The 21,992-nt window shown below is 51.7% G+C and overlaps 1 protein-coding gene across 7 annotated transcripts in view; it reads right to left on the bottom strand.

The window, feature by feature from the left end:
- Window positions 1-21,992, bottom strand: part of LOC140388658 (6-phosphofructo-2-kinase/fructose-2,6-bisphosphatase 4-like) — a 442,444-nt gene that overhangs the window by 205,282 nt on the left and 215,170 nt on the right. For all 7 annotated transcript variants that reach the window (XM_072473142.1, XM_072473143.1, XM_072473141.1 and 4 more), the window contains 5 exons: window positions 18,975-19,100; window positions 6,845-6,941; window positions 6,683-6,749; window positions 3,193-3,267; window positions 489-545 (listed from right to left, as the gene is read on the bottom strand). In XM_072473142.1, coding sequence (XP_072329243.1) covers window positions 489-545; window positions 3,193-3,267; window positions 6,683-6,749; window positions 6,845-6,941; window positions 18,975-19,100 — 422 coding nt within the window. The remainder of the gene's footprint in view (window positions 1-488; window positions 546-3,192; window positions 3,268-6,682; window positions 6,750-6,844; window positions 6,942-18,974; window positions 19,101-21,992) is intronic.

Raw genomic sequence — 21,992 nt, 5'->3', positions numbered from 1 at the left:
ACTAATCCGGTGCGGTCGGACTCCTGGGAGCCGGGACAATGTGGCCTACAATGGGTCACACATATTTAGGTGCCCCTCAAGGCTATTTTAAATATGATTATCTGGATCGCAGTGGGCAGAGTGAGTCGGGTAAATCGCAATTGGCTTGGCGCTCAGTGTGAAGCCAGTTTTGGGACACTCCCATGAGGCGCCGGGGTCAACAGGGTCAGCGCCTGGTGCAAAGTGTTGGGAAAATGGTTCCCAATATCTCATCCCAGATTTAGAAAGGTCCATTGTGAAAGTGCTTTATCGATTTTCTCTGCACCTCTCAGCCGAGCTGTATCTCGGAGCTGGAACTTTCCCAGGATCTCTGCATCTGGAGCTGGCAAACCAGGAGACAAAAGCACTCAGACTTACCAGTGCTGTAAACCAATCCAATTCAGAAATTCATCATTACCATCCAAATCAGCATTTCAGTCAAATCACAGAGCTTTCAATCTCTAACTTACCACAATGTTTGTCTCAATAACGTCAGGATCTTCACACACAGACTCAACAAAAAATACCTTGGATACAAAATGGATAAGAAATCAGTAAGAGAAAGAACAAAGAACAAAAGAAAATTATAGCACAGGAACAAGCCCTTCGGCCCTCCAAGCCTGCGACGATCCAGATCCTTTTTGTCTAAACCTGTCTTCTATTTTCCAAGGATCTACTTCCCTCTGTTCCCCGCCCGTTCATATATCTGTCTAGATGCGTCTTAAATGATGCTATCGTGCCCGCCTCTACCACCTCCGCCGGCAAGGCGTTCCAGGCACCCACCACCCTCTGTGTAAAAAACTTTCCACGCACATCTCCCTTAAACCTTCCCCCTCTCACCTTGAAATCGTGACCCCTTGTAATTGACACCCCCACTCTTGGAAAAAGCTTGTTGCGATCCACCCTGTCCATACCTCTCGTAATTTTGTAGACCTCAATCAGGTCCCCCCTCAACCTCCGTCTTTCCAACGAAAACAATCCTAATCTACTCAACCTTTCTTCATAGCTAGCACCCTCCATACCAGGCAACATCCTGGTGAACCTCCTCTGCACCCTCTCTAAAGCATCCACATCCTTCTGGTAATGTGGCGACCAGAACTGCACGCAGTATCCCTAATGTGGCCTAACCAAAGTCCTATACAACTGTAACATGACCTGCCGACTCTTGTACTCAATACCCCGTCCGATGAAGGCAAGCATGCTGTATGCCTTCTTGACCACTCTATCGACCTGCGTTGCCATCTTCAGGGTACAATGGACCTGAACTCCCAGATCTCTCTGTACATCAATTTTCCCCAGGACTCTTCCATTGACCATATAGTCCGCTCTTGAATTAGATCTTCCAAAATGCATCACCTCGCATTTGCCTGGATTGAACTCCATCTGCCATTTCTCTACCCAACTCTCCAATCTATCTATATTTTGCTGTATTCTCTGATAGTCCCCCTCGCTATCTGCAACTCCACCCTTAGTATCATCTGCAAACTTGCTAATCAGACCACCTGTACCTTCGTCCAGATCATTTATGTATATCAAAAACAACAGTGGTCCCAGCACGGATCCCTTGCCATTTCCAGAAACTCAATGGTGACCATGTAACTACCGCATTGATGTTAAGAATTAATCGATTCACTAATGTCCTTCGGGGAACAGAATCTGCCATTATTCCTAATCTGGAATGCACGTGACTCCAGCCCCATAACTGTCTCTAAACGCCCCCGAAATGGTTCAACAACTATTCCGTTGTATTCAAGGTGATGCTTCATCAACACATTCTCAAATAGGAAGGGGCAATAAATGCTGGCAGAGTCTAAACATCAAAATCCATGAATGAACAAAATGAAAGCCAGCTGCATCGATTAGAGAACAAACACATTTCCGATGTAGCTGAAGAGAGGTTCATTACATCAGCCCATTCTCCGCCCCTTTCCTGCTGGTTTCTCCTGGGAACATTACAACGGCAGTTTGAGGAGATACTGTGTTCTGGACTTTGGATGGATAGATGATATCAAAAGAAGAGTGAGAAAGGACAGAGTGCATTTCACAATTAATAGAGAATACCTGGGTCTGAGCAAAGGCAGATCCAGTGGCTGCTGTCAGATCATGTGTGGTAAACTTTACGAGATAAATGCAGCATATTTTTCCTCTCCTCAGTTCACAGTCAACAATGCATTAACTTGAAGAACTGAACCATAAAGTACGAAAATGGTAAAATATGCAAAAATATAAATAGGCAGCAGGAAGCTAAGGGCATGTCACAGAGGGGAGAATGGCTGCGAATGGATGAGGACTGCTGACAACATGGAAAAGATGCATCAGCTCGATGGGAGCGTTATCAGCCATAGGCAAGTTGTACAGTGCAGGATCCCGCATCACTCAGCAAGAAATAGTTCATATCCATTCCATTCTCTCTGTTGGCAACCTGAGCTTTCTGATGCAGTACATAATAATAATAATCACTTATTGTCACAAGTAGGCTTCAGTGAAAAGCTACCGTGAAAAGCCACATTCTGGCGCCTGTTCGGGGAGGCCGGTACGGGAATTGAACCCACGCTGCTGACATTGTTCTTCATTACAAGCCAGGTATTTAGCCCACTGTGCTAAACCAGCCTCTGGTACACAGAGGGTTCTGGGGGGGGGGGGGGTGGGGGGGGGGGTTTGTTTATGTGACGTGGGTGTCGCAGGCTGGGCTAACATTTATTGCCCATCCCTAATTGCCCTTGAGGGGGCAGTGAACAGTCAACCACATTGTTGTGGGTTTGGAGTCACATGTAGGCCAGACCGGGTAAGGACGGCAGATTTCCTTCCCTAAAGGACATCAGTGAACCAGATGGGTTTTTACGACAATCGACAATGGTTTCATGGTCATCATTAGACTTTTAATTCCAGGTTTCTACTGAATTCAAATGTCACCATCTGCCCTGGCGGGAATCGAACACGAGTCCCCAGAGCATAACTCTGCGTCTCTGGTTTACTAGTCCAGTGACAATACCACTGCAGCACTGTTCCCCCCCCCCCCCCCCGAGCAGCACAGAATTTGAATAAATATTATAAAATTTAGGAGATAAATGTAACATATTTCTCCCCTCAGAGGTTTACAGCTCAACAGAATGAAATAGGCTGGCCTTGCAATGCCATGAGGCAGTGTTAATCCAGCAATCACTGCAAACTAACCTTGTATCCATTCTGTTCTGCAAAGTTTATAATGGTTTCCCTCCGTTCCCGTGTCGTGTTTGTGGCATCAAAGACCTGTTTAGAGATTATTAGAAATAATTTCAGCAGGTAAGGAGATGGGGGGGCTTGCTGGTAGGTGGCAGGAACCAGTCCCTAATACACAAAGCAATTGCTGATTTTCAATTCAACCAATAAAAGGGTGGGGGAGTCTATGACTTGCCAAAACTTGTTGCAACCCATTGAACCCTTTTCACTGTTCAGATAGAGCGAGCAGTTTCAGGGGCGAAATTCTCCCCAAACGGCGCGATGTCCGCCGACTGGCGCCCAAAATGGCGCCAATCAGATGGGCATCGCGCCCCCCCAAAGGTGCGGAATGCTCCGCATCTTTGGGGGCCGAGCCCCAACATTGAGGGGCTAGGCCAGCGCCGGAGGGATTTCCGCCCCGCCAGCTGGCGGAAACGGCCTTTGTTGCCCCGCCAGCTGGCGTGGAAATGACATGTCGGGGCTGCGCATGCGCGGGAGCGTCAGCGGGCGCTGACAGTTTCCCGCGTATGCGCAGTGGAGAGAATCTCTTCCGCCTCCGCCATGGTGGAGACCGTTGCGGAGGCGGAAGAGAAAGAGTGCCCCCACGGCACAGGCCCGCCCGCGGATCGGTGGGCCCCGATCGCGGGCCAGGCCACCGTGGGGACACCCCCGGGGTCAGATGGCCCCGCGCCCCCCCCCAGGACCCCGGAGCCCACCCGCGCCGCCTTGTCCCGCTGGTAAATAGGTACTTTAATTTACACCGGCGGGACAGGCAATTCATCGGCGGGACTTCGGCCCATCCGGGCCGGAGAATCGAGCGGGGGTGCCCGCCAACCGGCGCGGCCCGATTCCCGCCCCCGCCGAATATCCGGTACCGGAGACTTCGGCAACCAGCAGGGGCGGGATTCACGGCAGCCCCCGGCGATTCTCCAACCCGGCGGGGGGTCGGAGAATGACACCCCAGATCTTGATAACTTGAGTGAAAGAAATCCTCATCTGCTCTTCGATATTTTTCCAACAATATTTAATCCACTACCTGTACTCATTAACCCATTCACCAGAGGGAACTTTTCCCCGTTATTTACTCAATCAAAACCACCCATCTTCTTGAAAACCTCTGGAAGGTCACATCTTAACCAAGAACAATCCTAAGTTTTCCAAACTTTCCTCATAACTGAAGTCGCTCATCCCTGGTAACATCGAAACTTTCTGGGCACAATTCCTCCCCCCCATTGCACCCGGCACACTTCTTCATTACCTGGAGAAGTGTGGGAGAGCCCCGAAACGGTGTTCGTGCCGGGCGCCGAATGGAACGCAATGCTCCTGACCCATGGCATCTAACACGATGTGGTTCACACCCTCGCTGGGAATGAAGCAGTTGAGCATAATTAAAAGAACATTTAAATATGCTCAGCCCATCTGAAGCCAGAGTCTTCCAGCTCCCGGATTCTCCGCCCAGACTGGCACAGCACGAGGCCAGCAGGAATCATTACTGGTCTCCATGAAATGGTGATGATCACATGGGGGGGCTCAGAGGCCATTGGAGCCTCTGGGTGGTCACGGACAGGGCAAGGCAGTCCCCTCGTACTGCCCCTGATACCCTGCAGTTTGGCACAGCCTGAGTGCTAAGGGGCACTGCCTGATCGAGTGGGATGTTGAAGGGGGGGGCGGGGAGAAATGAAAAGGGGGAGGGGCCTTTGGCGACCCCATAGTGGGTGCTGGTACCAGCGATGGTTGGGGAAGGGGGGGGGGGCACAGATCTGATACCGGTGAGTCGTGGGGTACTTTAGGGTGTCTGGAAATTGGGACACCCTTTAAAAACGGTGTCTGATCTCGGAGGAGCTGGTCTGGCCAGAGGCTTTAGATTCTGCCCTTTGCTTTCCCAGTGGAAACCTCCCCAGGCTCCAAATAAGTGACTAAGTGTGGGCGGATTGCGATGGGAATCGTGCCGGAACAGCCGGCGGGATTCTCACCAGTTTTCCCGGCTGAAATCAAATTCAATTTTGGTAGAATTCCATCCTCCATGTTACTTTACCCAAGGCCTTAATATCTTTCTTAAAGTCTGGTGTCGGAAGTGTCCACAACATTCCAACTGTAGCCTGAAGTGTTAGTAAAATCTCTTTGCTTTTATATTCTATGCCTTTATTTATAAACCCAATTAACTCGTGCTGTTTCGGCCAGCACAGACTGGATGGAACAAATGGCCTCCTTCTGTCCTATCATTCGAGGATTCATAACTTGCTGTGACACTTTTAATGATTTGAATTCCATCTGCCTCTTTCACCCATGATCCTGATTATAAGGAGCACCTATTATCTTGCTGCATTGAAATGCAAGTGCACTCAGCCTATTGGAGAGAGAGGGCCACTTCCCGTGACCTCCAATGATTGGAACTTCTGATTCGAAGACCTGCTCTGCATATTCCAACTCGGAGTTTCAGATTCACACACTCCGTTGTTAAGTAATGGGTTTAGAGACATTGCAATTAGTTGTCTCATTTATATTAAGTATCCATTAATTGACACTGATATGTAAAGGGGCTTCAGGTGGCCTCTGGCAGGTGATGGGTGGTTAGAGTTTTGTGCAGAGTCTGTTGGAATGAAATAAATGTGTTTGTGAGAAAGGAAGTCTGTGATTTAGACTCTTATCACAGCAACTAAAACGTCTCACATCCGTCTGAAATTACAGCTTTCCTCATTGTGTCCAACACCTTCCTTTAAGCAGTCACATTCCTGTCCAATCCTGTATCTACTCTGCTTCAATTCCGTAAAAATCAGCTCATTTAACACATGTTCATTTAAACTGTTGTTCAGGCTCGAGGGAGGTAAATTTTTTGTTTCCAATTAAGGGGCAATTTAGTGTGGCCAATCCACCTACCCTGTACAATCTTTGGGTTGTGAGGGTGAAACCCACGCAGACACGGGGAGAATGTGCAAACTCCACACGGACAGTGACCCAGGGTCGGGGTTCGAACCCGGGTCCTCAGCGCCGTAGACCCAGTGCTAACCACTGCGCCACCGTGATGCCCTTCTAGGGAGGTTAATGATCTATCCTGCCCTGATGTACATCACAACGGTTCTCACCTGAACACTCTGCTAGAATATCAAGGCAGAAGCCTACCTCACATAGGAGGATTGTGTCTCTGGGTTAAAAGGTTATCAGCTAACCACAAAGCTGAGGCAAGCACTCCAATGCAGTGCTGAAAAATCACCAAACTGTCAGAGGTGCTAAACTGGGGTTGTGTCTGTCTCTTCTCGTGTCTTGGATAATTCTGGAGATCCTTCAGTACCATCAAGAACAGTAGGGAGGACTCAGTTTCCTGAACAATATCACCAAGCAAACATTAACTGGTCATTCATCACATTTCAATTCCTTGGATCTTGCTGTGTGGATGGTGGTCATTGCACAAGGTCAAAGTACACAAAGCACTTTCTGAGCAACTCAATCAAGCACCATGTCCACTTACTGCCACTTGTCCCCCTTCCTTATCGAGATATTTCTTCACATCATTCATGGCAGTTGATGCACATTGTCTGCAGATAGAAAGACAGCAGGCAATCAATCGAACGTGGTTGATAAAGAGCAGACACACGGGATATTAAGGGACTGCAGTCCCAATAAGCATTACCTTCGGATTTGCAAACCTTCTTCATTGTCAGGCAGGAAAAACTCAAAGGATTTATAGGTCTTCACCAGGTCACGACGATACTGCCCAACATTAAATGCTGTGAAATAGAAGAGTTACCCAATTAGACACCACCTATCAATGGATCACTGCACTGTGAAAATGCGTTACACACCTCAAATAATATTTCAGATTTTTGATGTGAAACTTCATAAACAAACACTCAAAATTAGTACCGTGGTCCCAAAACATACAGCAAGGTAATCTCTTACAGTAAAAGGAAAATGCTGGGAAATCTCAGTAGGTCTGGCAGCATCTGTATGGACAGAAAAGAGTGAACGTTTCGAGTCCAGATGACCCTTTGTCAAAGTCCAGGTTCACCTGGACACGAAACATTAGCTCTTTTCTCTCCCGACAGATGCTGCCAGACCTGCTGAAATTTCCCAGCATTTTCTTTTTGGTTTCAGATTCCAGCATCCGCAGTAATTCGCTTTTAATCTCTTACACAGCAGATCGCAGACATGAAACTCAAATACAAGGGGGGGGGGGGGTCCTGAAAGGATTGGTGAGTAATGCCCTGCACGGTGAGTAACGTCCTGCACGGTGAGTAATGCCCTGCACGGTGAGTAACGTCCTGCACGGTGAGTAATGCCCTGCACGGTGAGTAACGCTCTGCACGGTGAGTAACGTCCTGCACGGTGAGTAACGCCCTGCACGGTGAGTAATGCTCTGCACGGTGAGTAACATCCTGCACGGTGAGTAACGCCCACCACGGTGAGTAACGCTCTGCACGGTGAGTAACGCCCTGCACGGTGAGTAACGCCCTGCACGGTGAGTAATGCTTTGCACGGTGAGTAACATCCTGCACGGTGAGTAACGCCCACCACGGTGAGTAACGCTCTGCACGGTGAGTAACGCTCTGCACGGTGAGTAACGTCCTGCACGGTGAGTAACGCCCTGCACGGTGAGTAATGCTCTGCACGGTGAGTAACATCCTGCACGGTGAGTAACGCCCACCACGGTGAGTAACGCTCTGCACGGTGAGTAATGCTCTGCACGGTGAGTAACGCTCTGCACGGTGAGTAACGTCCTGCACGGTGAGTAACGCCCTGCACGGTGAGTAATGCTCTGCACGGTGAGTAACATCCTGCACGGTGAGTAACGCCCTGCACGGTGAGTAACGCTCTGCACGGTGAGTAACGCTCTGCACGGTGAGTAACGCCCTGCACGGTGAGTAATGCCCTGCACGGTGAGTAACGCTCTGCACGGTGAGTAACGCTCTGCACGGTGAGTAACGCCCTGCACGGTGAGTAATGCCCTGCACGGTGAGTAATGCCCTGCACGGTGAGTAATGCCCTGCACGGTGAGTAATGCCCTGCACGGTGAGTAACGCTCTGCACGGTGAGTAACGCCCTGCACGGTGAGTAACGCCCTGCACGGTGAGTAACGCTCTGCACGGTGAGTAACGCCCTGCACGGTGAGTAACGCTCTGCACGGTGAGTAATGCCCTGCACGGTGAGTAACGCCCTGCACGGTGAGTAACGCCCTGCACGGTGAGTAACGCCCTGCACGGTGAGTAACGCCCTGCACGGTGAGTAACGGTCTGCACAGTGAGTAACGCTCTGCACGGTGAGTAACGCCCTGCACGGTGAGTAACGCCCTGCACGGTGAGTAACGCCCTGCACGGTGAGTAACGCTCTGCACGGTGAGTAACGCTCTGCACGGTGAGTAATGCCCTGCACGGTGAGTAATGCCCTGCACGGTGAGTAACGCCCTGCACGGTGAGTAACGCTCTGCACGGTGAGTAATGCCCTGCACGGTGAGTAACGCCCTGCACGGTGAGTAACATCCTGCACGGTGAGTAACGCCCTGCACGGTGAGTAACGCCCTGCACGGTGAGTAACGCCCTGCACGGTGAGTAACGCCCTGCACGGTGAGTAACGCCCTGCACGGTGAGTAACGCCCTGCACGGTGAGTAATGCTCTGCACGGTGAGTAATGCCCTGCACGGTGAGTAATGCCCTGCACGGTGAGTAATGCTCTGCACGGTGAGTAACGCCCTGCACGGTGAGTAATGCCCTGCACGGTGAGTACCGCCCTGCACGGTGAGTAATGCCCTGCACGGTGAGTACCGCCCTGCACGGTGAGTAATGCCCTGCACGGTGAGTAACGCCCTGCACGGTGAGTAACGCCCTGCACGGTGAGTAACGCCCTGCACGGTGAGTACCGCCCTGCACGGTGAGTAATGCCCTGCACGGTGAGTAACGCCCTGCACGGTGAGTAACGCCCTGCACGGTGAGTACCGCCCTGCACGGTGAGAAACGCCCTGCACGGTGAGTAACGCCCTGCACGGTGAGTAACGCCCTGCACGGTGAGTAACGCTCTGCACGGTGAGTAACATCCTGCACGGTGAGTAACGCCCTGCACGGTGAGTAACGCCCTGCACGGTGAGTAACGCCCTGCACGGTGAGTAACGCCCTGCACGGTGAGTAATGCCCTGCACGGTGAGTAACGCCCTGCACGGTGAGTAACGCCCTGCACGGTGAGTAACGCTCTGCACGGTGAGTAACGCTCTGCACGGTGAGTAATGCCCTGCACGGTGAGTAACGCCCTGCACGGTGAGTAACGCCCTGCACGGTGAGTAACGCCCTGCACGGTGAGTAACGCTCTGCACGGTGAGTAACGCTCTGCACGGTGAGTAATGCCCTGCACGGTGAGTAATGCCCTGCACGGTGAGTAACGCCCTGCACGGTGAGTAACGCCCTGCACGGTGAGTAACGCTCTGCACGGTGAGTAACGCTCTGCACGGTGAGTAATGCCCTGCACGGTGAGTAACGCCCTGCACGGTGAGTAACGCCCTGCACGGTGAGTATCGCCCTGCACGGTGAGTATCGCCCTGCACGGTGAGTAACGCCCTGCACGGTGAGTAACGCCCTGCACGGTGAGTAATGCTCTGCACGGTGAGTAATGCCCTGCACGGTGAGTAACGCTCTGCACGGTGAGTAACGCCCTGCACGGTGAGTAATGCTCTGCACGGTGAGTAACGCCCTGCACGGTGAGTAACGCCCTGCACGGTGAGTAATGCTCTGCACGGTGAGTAATGCCCTGCACGGTGAGTAACGCTCTGCACGGTGAGTAACGCCCTGCACGGTGAGTAATGCTCTGCACGGTGAGTAACGTCCTGCACGGTGAGTAACGCCCTGCACGGTGAGTAATGCCCTGCACGGTGAGTAACGCTCTGCACGGTGAGTAATGCCCTGCACGGTGAGTAATGCCCTGCACGGTGAGTAACGCTCTGCACGGTGAGTAACGCCCTGCACGGTGAGTAACGCCCTGCACGGTGAGTAACGCCCTGCACGGTGAGTAACGCCCTGCACGGTGAGTATCGCCCTGCACGGTGAGTATCGCCCTGCACGGTGAGTAACGCCCTGCACGGTGAGTAACACCCTGCACGGTGAGTAATGCCCTGCACGGTGAGTAATGCCCTGCACGGTGAGTAATGCCCTGCACGGTGAGTAACCCCCTGCACGGTGAGTAATGCTCTGCACGGTGAGTAACGCCCTGCACGGTGAGTAACGCTCTGCACGGTGAGTAACGCCCTGCACGGTGAGTATCGCCCTGCACGGTGAGTAATGCCCTGCACGGTGAGTAATGCCCTGCACGGTGAGTAACGCTCTGCACGGTGAGTAACGCCCTGCACGGTGAGTAACGCCCTGCACGGTGAGTAACGCCCTGCACGGTGAGTAATGCTCTGCACGGTGAGTAACGCTCTGCACGGTGAGTAATGCCCTGCACGGTGAGTAACGCCCTGCACGGTGAGTAATGCTCTGCACGGTGAGTAACGCTCTGCACGGTGAGTAATGCCCTGCACGGTGAGTAACGCCCTGCACGGTGAGTAACGCCCTGCACGGTGAGTAACGCTCTGCACGGTGAGTAATGCCCTGCACGGTGAGTAATGCCCTGCACGGTGAGTAATGCCCTGCACGGTGAGTAATGCCCTGCACGGTGAGTAACGCTCTGCACGGTGAGTAATGCCCTGCACGGTGAGTAATGCCCTGCACGGTGAGTAATGCCCTGCACGGTGAGTAACGCCCTGCACGGTGAGTAATGTCCTGCACAGTGAGTAACACTCTGCACGGTGAGTAACGCTCTGCACGGTGAGTAATGCCCTGCACGGTGAGTAATGCCCTGCACGGTGAGTAATGCCCTGCACGGTGAGTAACGCCCTGCACGGTGAGTAATGCCCTGCACGGTGAGTAACGCTCTGCACGGTGAGTAACGCTCTGCACGGTGAGTATCGCCCTGCACGGTGAGTAATGCCCTGCACGGTGAGTAACGCCCTGCACGGTGAGTAATGCCCTGCACGGTGAGTAATGCCCTGCACGGTGAGTAATGCTCTGCACGGTGAGTAACGCCTGCACGGTGAGTAATGCCCTGCACGGTGAGTAATGCCCTGCACGGTGAGTAGTGCCCTGCACGGTGAGTAACGCCTGCACGGTGAGTAATGCCCTGCACGGTGAGTAATGCCCTGCACGGTGAGTAATGCTCTGCACGGTGAGTAATGCCCTGCACGGTGAGTAATGCCCTGCACGGTGAGTAACGCTCTGCACGGTGAGTAATGCTCTGCACGGTGAGTAACGCCCTGCACGGTGAGTAACGCCCTGCACGGTGAGTAATGCCCTGCACGGTGAGTAATGCCCTGCACGGGTAGTAATGCCCTGCACGGTGAGTAATGCCCTGCACGGTGAGTAACGCTCTGCTGGGTGAGTAACGCCCTGCACGGTGAGTAATGCTCTGCACGGTGAGTAATGCTCTGCACGGTGAGTAATGCCCTGCACGGTGAGTAACGCCCTGCACGGTGAGTAATGCTCTGCACGGTGAGTAACGCTCTGCACGGTGAGTAATGCCCTGCACGGCGAGTAATGCCCTGCACGGCGAGTAATGCCCTGCACGGTGAGTAACGCCCTGCACGGTGAGTAACGCCCTGCACGGTGAGTAACGCCCTGCACGGTGTGTAACGCCCTGCACGGTGAGTAATGCCCTGCACGGTGAGTAACGCTCTGCACGGTGAGTAACGCTCTGCACGGTGAGTAACGCCCTGCACGGTGAGTAACGCCCTGCACGGTGAGTAATGCCCTGCACGGTGAGTAACGCTCTGCACGGTGAGTAACGCCCTGCACGGTGAGTAATGCCCTGCACGGTGAGTAACGCCCTGCACGGTGAGTAATGCCCTGCACGGTGAGTAATGCCCTGCACGGTGAGTAATGCTCTGCACGGTGAGTAACGTCCTGCACGGTGAGTAACGCTCTGCACGGTGAGTAATGCCCTGCACGGTGAGTAATGCTCTGCACGGTGAGTAACGTCCTGCATGGTGAGTAATGCTCTGCACGGTGAGTAACGCCCTGCACGGTGAGTAATGCCCTGCACGGTGAGTAATGCCCTGCACGGTGAGTAATGCCCTGCACGGTGAGTAATGCCCTGCACGGTGAGTAATGCCCTGCACGGTGAGTAATGCCCTGCACGGTGAGTAATGCTCTGCACGGTGAGTAATGCTCTGCACGGTGAGTAATGCTCTGCACGGTGAGTAATGCTCTGCACGGTGAGTAACGCTCTGCACGGTGAGTAACGCCCTGCACGGTGAGTAACCCCCTGCACGGTGAGTAACGCTCTGCACGGTGAGTAATGCCCTGCACGGTGAGTAATGCCCTGCACGGTGAGTAATGCCCTGCACGGTGAGTAACCCCCTGCACGGTGAGTAACGCCCTGCACGGTGAGTAACCCCCTGCACGGTGAGTAATGCCCTGCACGGTGAGTAATGCTCTGCACGGTGAGTAATGCCCTGCACGGTGAATAACCCCCTGCACGGTGAGTAATGCTCTGCACGGTGAGTAATGCCCTGCACGGTGAGTAACCCCCTGCACGGTGAGTAATGCTCTGCACGGTGAGTAATGCCCTGCACGGTGAGTAACCCCCTGCACGGTGAGTAACGCTCTGCACGGTGAGTAATGCCCTGCACGGTGAGTAATGCCCTGCACGGTGAGTAATGCCCTGCACGGTGAGTAATGCCCTGCACGGTGAGTAATGCCCTGCACGGTGAGTAATGCCCTGCACGGTGAGTAACGCCCTGCACGGTGAGTTACGCCCTGCACGGTGAGTTACGCCCTGCACGGTGAGTTACGCCCTGCACGGTGAGTAACGCCCTGCACGGTGAGTAACCCCCTGCACGGTGAGTAACGCTCTGCACGGTGAGTAATGCCCTGCACGGTGAGTAATGCCCTGCACGGTGAGTAACGCTCTGCACGGTGAGTAACGCCCTGCACGGTGAGTAATGCCCTGCACGGTGAGTAACCCCCTGCACGGTGAGTAATGCTCTGCACGGTGAGTAATGCCCTGCACGGTGAGTAACGCCCTGCACGGTGAGTAACCCCCTGCACGGTGAGTTACGCCCTGCACGGTGAGTTACGCCCTGCACGGTGAGTTACGCCCTGCACTGTGAGTTATGAAATGATGCTGACCAATACAGACTTTAAAGGGACCACGTTCCAGCTGTGGGATGTAGAGTTCACTGATTTCAGCCAGAGTAAATCTACATAAATCTCAATTACCTCAAAGATGTAAATGTGAGGCTCAAAGGCTGGTTTACGAGAAATGGGTTTGAATTCATGGGATACTGGCACCAGTATTGGGGAAGAAGGGAGCTGGTCCGATGGGATGGTCTTCACCTAAATCAAGCTGGGACCCGAGTCCTGGCACATTGCATAACTAGGGCTGTAGATAGGGCTGAAAACGGAATAGTGGGGTTCAGCCATACATGGGGGACAGTGTCGTGCGGCCAGGGACCGGTTGGTTTCAGACCTTTATCTCACTGATGTTTAGCTTAAGGCCCATGTTCCCTCGGTGACAGTGATAACTTGGGGCTCTCCTCCCACTCTGCTCCACACCGGGTTCACCGCACTGCTCCACACAGGGTTCACCGCACTGCTCCACACTGGGTTCACCGCACTGCTCCACACTGGGTTCACCGCACTGCTCCACACTGGGTTCACCGCACTGCTCCACACTGGGTTCACCGCACTGCTCCACACTGGGTTCACCGCACTGCTCCACACTGGGTTCACCGCACTGCTCCACACTGGGTTCACCGCACTGCTCCACACTGGGTTCACCGCACTGCTCCACACTGGGTTCACCGCTCTGCTCCACACCGGGTTCACCGCACTGCTCCACACCGGGTTCACCGCACTGCTCCACACCGGGTTCACCGCACTGCTCCACACTGGGTTCACCGCACTGCTCCACACTGGGTTCACCGCTCTGCTCCACACCGGGTTCACCGCTCTGCTCCACACCGGGTTCACCGCTCTGCTCCACACCGGGTTCACCGCTCTGCTCCACACTGGGTTCACCGCTCTGCTCCAGACTGGGTTCACCGCACTGCTCCACACTGGGTTCACCGCACTGCTCCACACTGGGTTCACCGCTCTGCTCCACACTGGGTTCACCGCACTGCTCCACACTGGGTTCACCGCTCTGCTCCACACTGGGTTCACCGCACTGCTCCACACTGGGTTCACCGCACTGCTCCACACTGGGTTCACCGCTCTGCTCCACACCGGGTTCACCGCTCTGCTCCACACCGGGTTCACCGCTCTGCTCCACACCGGGTTCACCGCTCTGCTCCACACTGGGTTCACCGCTCTGCTCCAGACTGGGTTCACCGCACTGCTCCACACTGGGTTCACCGCACTGCTCCACACTGGGTTCACCGCTCTGCTCCACACTGGGTTCACCGCACTGCTCCACACTGGGTTCACCGCTCTGCTCCACACTGGGTTCACCGCACTGCTCCACACTGGGTTCTCCTGGTGAATCATAACCAGGTATCTGTGCACTGGAGAATCATAATCAGGGGCGAAATTCTCCGGAAACGGCGCGATGTCCGCCGACTGGCGCCCAAAACGGCGGCAATCAGACGGGCATCGCGCCACCCGAAAGGTGCGGAATGCTCCGCATCTTTGGGGGCCGAGCCCCAACATTGAGGGGCTAGGCCGACGGCGGGGGAATTTCCGCCCCGCCAGCTGGCGCGGAAATGACATCTCCGGGCGGCGCATGCGCGGGAGCGTCAGCGGCCGCTGACAGTTTCCCACTCATGCGCAGTGGAGGGAGTCTCTTCCACCTCCGCCATGGTGGAGACGGAGGCGGAGGCGGAAGGGAAAGAGTGCCCCCACGGCACAGGCCCGCCCGCGGATCGGTGGGCCCCGATCGCGGGCCAGGCCACCGTGGGGGCACCCCCCGGGGTCAGATCGCCCCGCGCCCCCCCCCAGGACCCCGGAGCCCGCCCACGCTGCCTTGTCCCGCCGATAAGGTAGGTGATTTAATTTACGCTGGCGGGACAGGCAATTTATCAGCGGGACTTCGGCCCATCCGGGCCGGAGAATCGAGCGGGGGGGCCCGTCAACCGGCGCGGCCTGATTCCCGCCCCCGCCGAGACTGGTGAATCATAACCAGGTATCTGCGCACTAGTGAATCATAACCAGGTACCTGCGCACTAGTGAATCATAACCAGGTACCTGCGCACTAGTGAATCATAACCAGGTACCTGCGCACTAGTGAATCATAACCAGGCTTTAGACAGTGGGGCGGGGCCTTTGTTTACAAAGTTAAAGAAATAGGACACCAGATAATGACAACTTGAAGAGATTTGCAACTAAACCTCCCTGGCGCAGATAATTACAATCGGCAGTGTTTACGAACACATTCACGTGTGTAGCCATCTAAGTTGGCCACCTGCAAAGGACCATGGGAATTATGGCCAACCCAGGGCTCTGACAGATACACAGCCTATGGGTATCTGAAACACAGGTAACCAGGCCTGATCGAAACCCCCACTCGTTTGCATTTTAATGCCCTATTTTCCCAGGACAATAGAACTCCAATCAAGCAACCGGTACAGCCACAGACTGATCGGCGCCACTCCCCTTACTCAGAAAGCACAACTGCCAAGGTCAACGACCACTAAGAACCTGCCCAGCCACCAAGGCACCCGCCCCTTTATTGGTCGAAATCGAAGACAGTGATCAGAGCCCTGTCAAACTATTGGGTCCAAGGTTAAGGACCGCCCCAAAGAGCGCGAAATCCTAGAGGGATAAAAGAGAGCACAGCCATGTGTTCTGTCTCTTTTGGATCCGGCCGGTGCCAATCCAATTGCAGCAGGAACAGCCAGCCAAGTTCAAGACCAACGATCGCTACCTGATGGATGAGCCCAACTTTCTTCGAACCAGCCAAGTGAAATCCAGATAAAGGCCTTTATCCATTTGCACAGTGCAGGTTGCCCTGAAGTTAAGTATAGGTTATTGTAGCTGATAGGTGTAGTTTAATCATAGTAGATATTGTGTTTGCATGTCGAGGTAACTCTTGTGTATGCAAATGAACCATCTTTTGAACTAACTAACTGGATTTGTGGTCATTTGATCGATATAAGGGAAGGTTTGTGGTTCACCAACATTATTAATAGAGCAACATTATTGGCAAACTCTGACGGGACTCAATTATAAGTGACTTTGTCACTCCGAGAGAACCCACAAACTTTGAATCCAATTGTGAGAAAGAGAAAGAACCACAAGTGCAAGTCCCATATCGACCAAATAACCGAATTTCGGAAGTGTGTGCTAACCCGCATGCGTACCTAACAGGAAGAGTAAGGTAAACTCGTTAGAATTGTGTACAACTATCGAGGGATGGTGAGCCGGAAAATAGCTTAAGCCATACCCGCTGTTCAAATCGCCGCCTTATTCCCCTGTCCCAAATTAAAAGTAAGAGAAAAAGATAAGAGAAGTAATGGCCACCAAAGCAATGGAAAGATTGATGAATTCACAGGAACCCAAGGTCGCAGCGATTAATAGAGCAGAGCAATGCCCCATATGGGAGGAAGAGTTAAGGAAATACATAAAGGGGAAAGGATGGCCTCTTTGGTCGAATTTTTGCGCTAATGATGAGTCAGGTCCAGGAAAGATAGGACAAACTTGGTGGGAGAACCTAAGCGAGGTCCACAAGAAAAATGTAGGGAAAGGCAGAAAGCCGATGGCAATAGTGTCCTGTTTGGTACAGTTGCGATGCACAGAGGAGATCGTAAAGACACTCCGTAGGCAGTTAATTGAGAAGGAAGAAAAGAACGAGGGAAACAGTAACGAAAACGAGAAGATAATTGAGCAACTCCAAGAACAGTTAGCAGCTAAGGATAAGGAAATGGCCGATGTAAAACGTGCACATCAATTTTGTCTAGTTCACCTTAGTAGCTTCCAGACCCAGTACGATAAAGCCTCCCAAGATGCACAGCGCGCAGTCCTGGTAAGAGAGGAAACAGAACAACAGGTCGCCCAGCTAACTAGCAAATGCACAGATTTAAAAGCAGCTTTGAGAGCGCTCCACAACTCCACTAAGGAACAGAGGCAGAGTACCGTTGACCATGCTAAATGCCGACAGAAGATGGAAAAGTTACAGTCGCTACTCTCAGTACAGAATAGCTTCAGGTACACTTTCGGGCAGGATTTAGATGAGGAAGATGCCTCCGATTGGCAAGAGTTAAACAAAATCGCCCAAAGATACGTAGAGGACACGGGAAATCAAAATCGAACCCCCCCCCCACGCCCCAAAAAGAAAAGCACCCGCACCACCAACTGCACAGGCAGTACACACCCCTACTCACAATTCAACCCCCATGAATCCGGTTACCACACAACGTAAGTCATCGGATCAGGATGAGCCTGATGTTGTTTACACCACCCCACTATCCATAATCCAATTAAGAGAAGCTTGCACGAAAAGTAGTCCATTCCAGCCCACCGCAGACCCGCACAGCTTCTTTGAGGAGGTGCGCCAACAAAAAGTTATGTACGTCCTAGATGAGAGAGAGGAAGTGAAGCTAATAGTTATGAGCCTTAACCAGTCCATAAGATCAGCTTTGCCCAAACCCCAAAATGTAGCAGGAGAAACCCTACAGGAAAAATGAAAACAGCCATATTAGATGCCATCGGGTATAACAAAGGAGGTCCAGTCGAGGGTTTAAATCACTGCAGGCAAAAGAAGGGAAAACATCCGACCGCATTTGCTGGTTGTCTATGGATTCATTTCATGGCAGTCTACGGACAATTGAATCGCGCACACCTAAATGAGGACACCATTAAACGCACCTTAGTCTCGCATGCCACAGATGCAGGTCAAAAGGCTTGTGTAAACTGTAGCCATCTTGGATGGCCACTTACAAACAGGAACAGGGAAAGTCGCAAAGCATAGCGGGAAAAATGGACAATGCGCGATTCAGGCAGGCTCAGAGCCTGAATGTATATTTGTGAGTGAGGAATACAGAAGGTATCGAAACCACCAACCGATTACCATTTTGATGGCCCATCTCCGACAGACAAAAGACTGATACTTGAGCGACCGATACAGTCCCAGACATTTCGGCGTCACTCCCTGTACTCGGGAAGCGTAAACAACAGAGTCAATGACCGCTTAGGACACGCCCAGCCATCAAGGCACCCGCCCCTTTATTGGTTCGAATCGAACACAGTGATTAGGAGTTACCCAATTAGTGGGGTCCAAACTGAAGGACCGCCCAAAAGAGCGCGAAAACCCCCAAGGATAAAAAGAGAGACCACCATGTGTTCGGCCTCTCTTGGACCTGGCGCTCTGGCAACGTGAAATCCAGATAAAGGCCTTATCCATTTGCACAGTACCGGTCACCCTGAAGTTAAGTATAGGTTATTGTAGCTGATAGGTGTAGTTTAACTCATAGTAGATATCGCGTTTGCATGTCGAGGCAACTCTTGTGTATGTAAATAAACCATCTTTTGAACTAACTAACTGGTTGTGTGATCATTTGATCGACACAAGGGAGGCTTGTGGTTCACCAACATTAATAGAGCAATACGTGGAAGCAACTCTCTGTGCCAGATCTTCCTATGGATTATTTACAGTGATCCATACACCCTACAAGTTCATTTTGTGAAATAAAATAATGCCAAGCAGACCAGTGTAAAATTATAATCCTACCTGCTCATTGGTGTTGGTCATCCTCATCGATGATACATTTTTCAGCAGGTTATTCAACCAGATAGCCACATGTGGGAACTTACCTTTAGTTGGAACCCCAATCCAGTTGAAATAACGAGTGAGTTTCTTTGATATGTAGGTTTTCCCCCTGGCAGGCAGACCAACCATTACAATGAGCGAGGGCGAGTTTGTCAGGTGTGGTATCCATACTAAAATTAGAACAGAGCATATGTTTATTGGTCAAAATGCAATACATAATAACTTCAAATCCCATCTATTTACAAGATTAAAGATGTAACTGGACGTTTGAAAGCCAACAATGAGCGATTGGCAGTGTGGAGTGACTGGGTAAGTTGTTTGTGTCTCTCGATACAACAATACAGAACAACAGGAACATTTCATTGTACTCATCGACCCGACTGAGTAAATCTCAAAGCTCTGTGGATTCTGCTCCAAAGATTTGGGTGTCCAAGAAGCTTCATCACAATCCTGCTATTGGTCCATAGAACATAGAACAATACAGCGCAGTACAGGCCCTTCGGCCCACGATGTTGCACCGAAACAAAAGCCATCTAACCTACACTATGCCATTATCATCCATATGTTTATCCAATAAACTTTTAAATGCCCTCAATGTTGGCGAGTTCACTACTGTAGCAGGTAGGGTATTCAACGGCCTCACTACTATTTGCGTAAAGAACCTACCTCTGACCTCTGTCCTATATCTATTACCCCTCAGTTTAAAGTTATGTCCCCTCGTGCCAGCCATTTCCATCCGCGGGAGAAGGCTCTCACTGTCCACCCTATCCAACCCCCTGATCATTTTGTATGCCTCTATTAAGTCTCCTCTTAACCTTCTTCTCTCCAACGAAAACAACCTCAAGTCCATCAGCCTTTCCTCATAAGATTTTCCCTCCATACCAGGCAACATCCTGGTAAATCTCCTCTGCACCCGCTCCAAAGCCTCCACGTCCTTCCTATAATGCGGTGACCAGAACTGTACGCAATACTCCAAATGCGGCCATACCAGAGTTCTGTACAGCTGCAACATGACCTCCCGACTCCGGAACTCAATCCCTCTACCAATAAAGGCCAACACTCCATAGGCCTTCTTCACAACCCTATCAACCTGGGTGGCAACTTTCAGGGATCTATGTACATGGACACCTAGATCCCTCTGCTCATCCACACTTTCAAGAACTTTACCATTAGCCAAATATTCCGCATTCCTGTTATTCCTTCCAAAGTGAATCACCTCACACTTCTCTACATTAAACTCCATTTGCCACCTCTCAGCCCAGCTCTGCAGCTTATCTATATCCCTCTGTAACCTGCTACATCCTTCCACACTATCGACAACACCACCGACTTTAGTATCATCTGCAAATTTACTCACCCACCCTTCTGCGCCTTCCTCTAGGTCATTGATAAAAATGACAAACAGCAACGGCCCCAGAACAGATCCTTGTGGTACTCCACTTGTGACTGTACTCCATTCTGAACATATCCCATCAACCACCACCCTCGGTCTTCTTTCAGCTAGCCAATTTCTGATCCACATCTCTAAATCACCCTCAATCCCCAGCCTCCGTATTTTTTGCAATAGCCTACCGTGGGGAACCTTATCAAACGCTTTGCTGAAATCCATATACACCACATCAACTGCTCTACCCTCGTCTACCTTTTTCAGTCACCTTCTCAAAGAACTCAATAAGGTTTGTGAGGCATGACCTACCCTTCACAAAGCCATGCTGACTATCCCTGATCATATTATTCCTATCTAGATGATTATAAATCTTGTCTCTTATAATCCCCTCCAAGACTTTACCCACTACAGACGTGAGGCTCACCGGTCTTAGTTGCCGGGGTTGTCTCTGCTCCCCTTTTTGAACAAAGGGACCACATTTGCTGTCCTCCAGTCCTCTGGCACTATTCCTGTAGCCAATGATGACATAAAAATCAAAGCCAAAGGTCCAGCAATCTCTTCCCTGGCCTCCCAGAGAATCCTAGGATAAATCCCATCAGGTCCCAGGGACTTATCTATTTTCAGCCTGTCCAGAATTGCCAACACCTCTTCCCTACGTACCTCAATGCCATCTATTCTATTAGCCTGGGGTTCAGCATTCTCCTCCACAACATTATCTTTTTCCTGAGTGAATACTGACGAAAAATATTCATTTAGTATCTCGCCTATCTCTTCAGACTCCACACACAATTTCCCATCCCTGTCCTTGACTGGTCCTACTCTTTCCCTAGTCATTCGCATATTCCTGACATACCTATAGAAAGCTTTTGGGTTTTCCTTGATCCTTCCTGCCAAATACTTCTCATGTCCCCTCCTTGCTCGTCTTAGCTCTCTCTTTAGATCCTTCCTTGCTACCTTGTAACTATCCATCGCCCCAACCGAAACTTCACACTTCATCTTCACATAGGCCTCCTTCTTCCTCTTAACAAGAGATTCCACTTCCTTGGTAAACCACGGTTCCCTCGCTCGACGTCTTCCTCCCTGTCTGACCGGTACATACTTATCAAGAACACGCAGTAGCTGATCCTTGAACAAGCCCCACTTATCCAGTGTGCCCAACACTTGCAGCCTACTTCTCCACCTTATCCCCCCCAAGTCACGTCTAATGGCATCATAATTGCCCTTCCCCCAGCTATAACTCTTGCCCTGCGGTGTATACTTATCCCTTTCCATCATTAACGTAAACGTCACCGAATTGTGGTCACTGCCCCCAAAGTGCTCTCCTACCTCCAAATCCAACACCTGGCCTGGTTCATTACCCAAAACCAAATCCAACGTGGCCTCGCCTCTTGTTGGCCTGTCAACATATTGTTTCAGGAAACCCTCCTGCACACACTGTACAAAAAATGACCCATCTATTGTACTCGAACTATATCTTTTCCAGTCAATATTTGGAAAGTTAAAGTCTCCCATAATAACTACCCTGTTACTTTCACTCATATCCAGAATCATCTTCGCCATCCTTTCCTCTACATCCCTAGAACTATTAGGAGGCCTATAAAAAACTCCCAACAGGGTGACCTCTCCTTTCCTGTTTCTAACTTCAGCCCATACTACCTCGGAAGAAGAGTCCCCA

This window comes from Scyliorhinus torazame, chromosome 13 (assembly GCF_047496885.1).
Source record: "Scyliorhinus torazame isolate Kashiwa2021f chromosome 13, sScyTor2.1, whole genome shotgun sequence".
Classification (NCBI taxonomy): Eukaryota; Metazoa; Chordata; class Chondrichthyes; order Carcharhiniformes; family Scyliorhinidae; genus Scyliorhinus; species Scyliorhinus torazame.
This window is presented reverse-complemented; position numbering and strand designations above follow the sequence as displayed.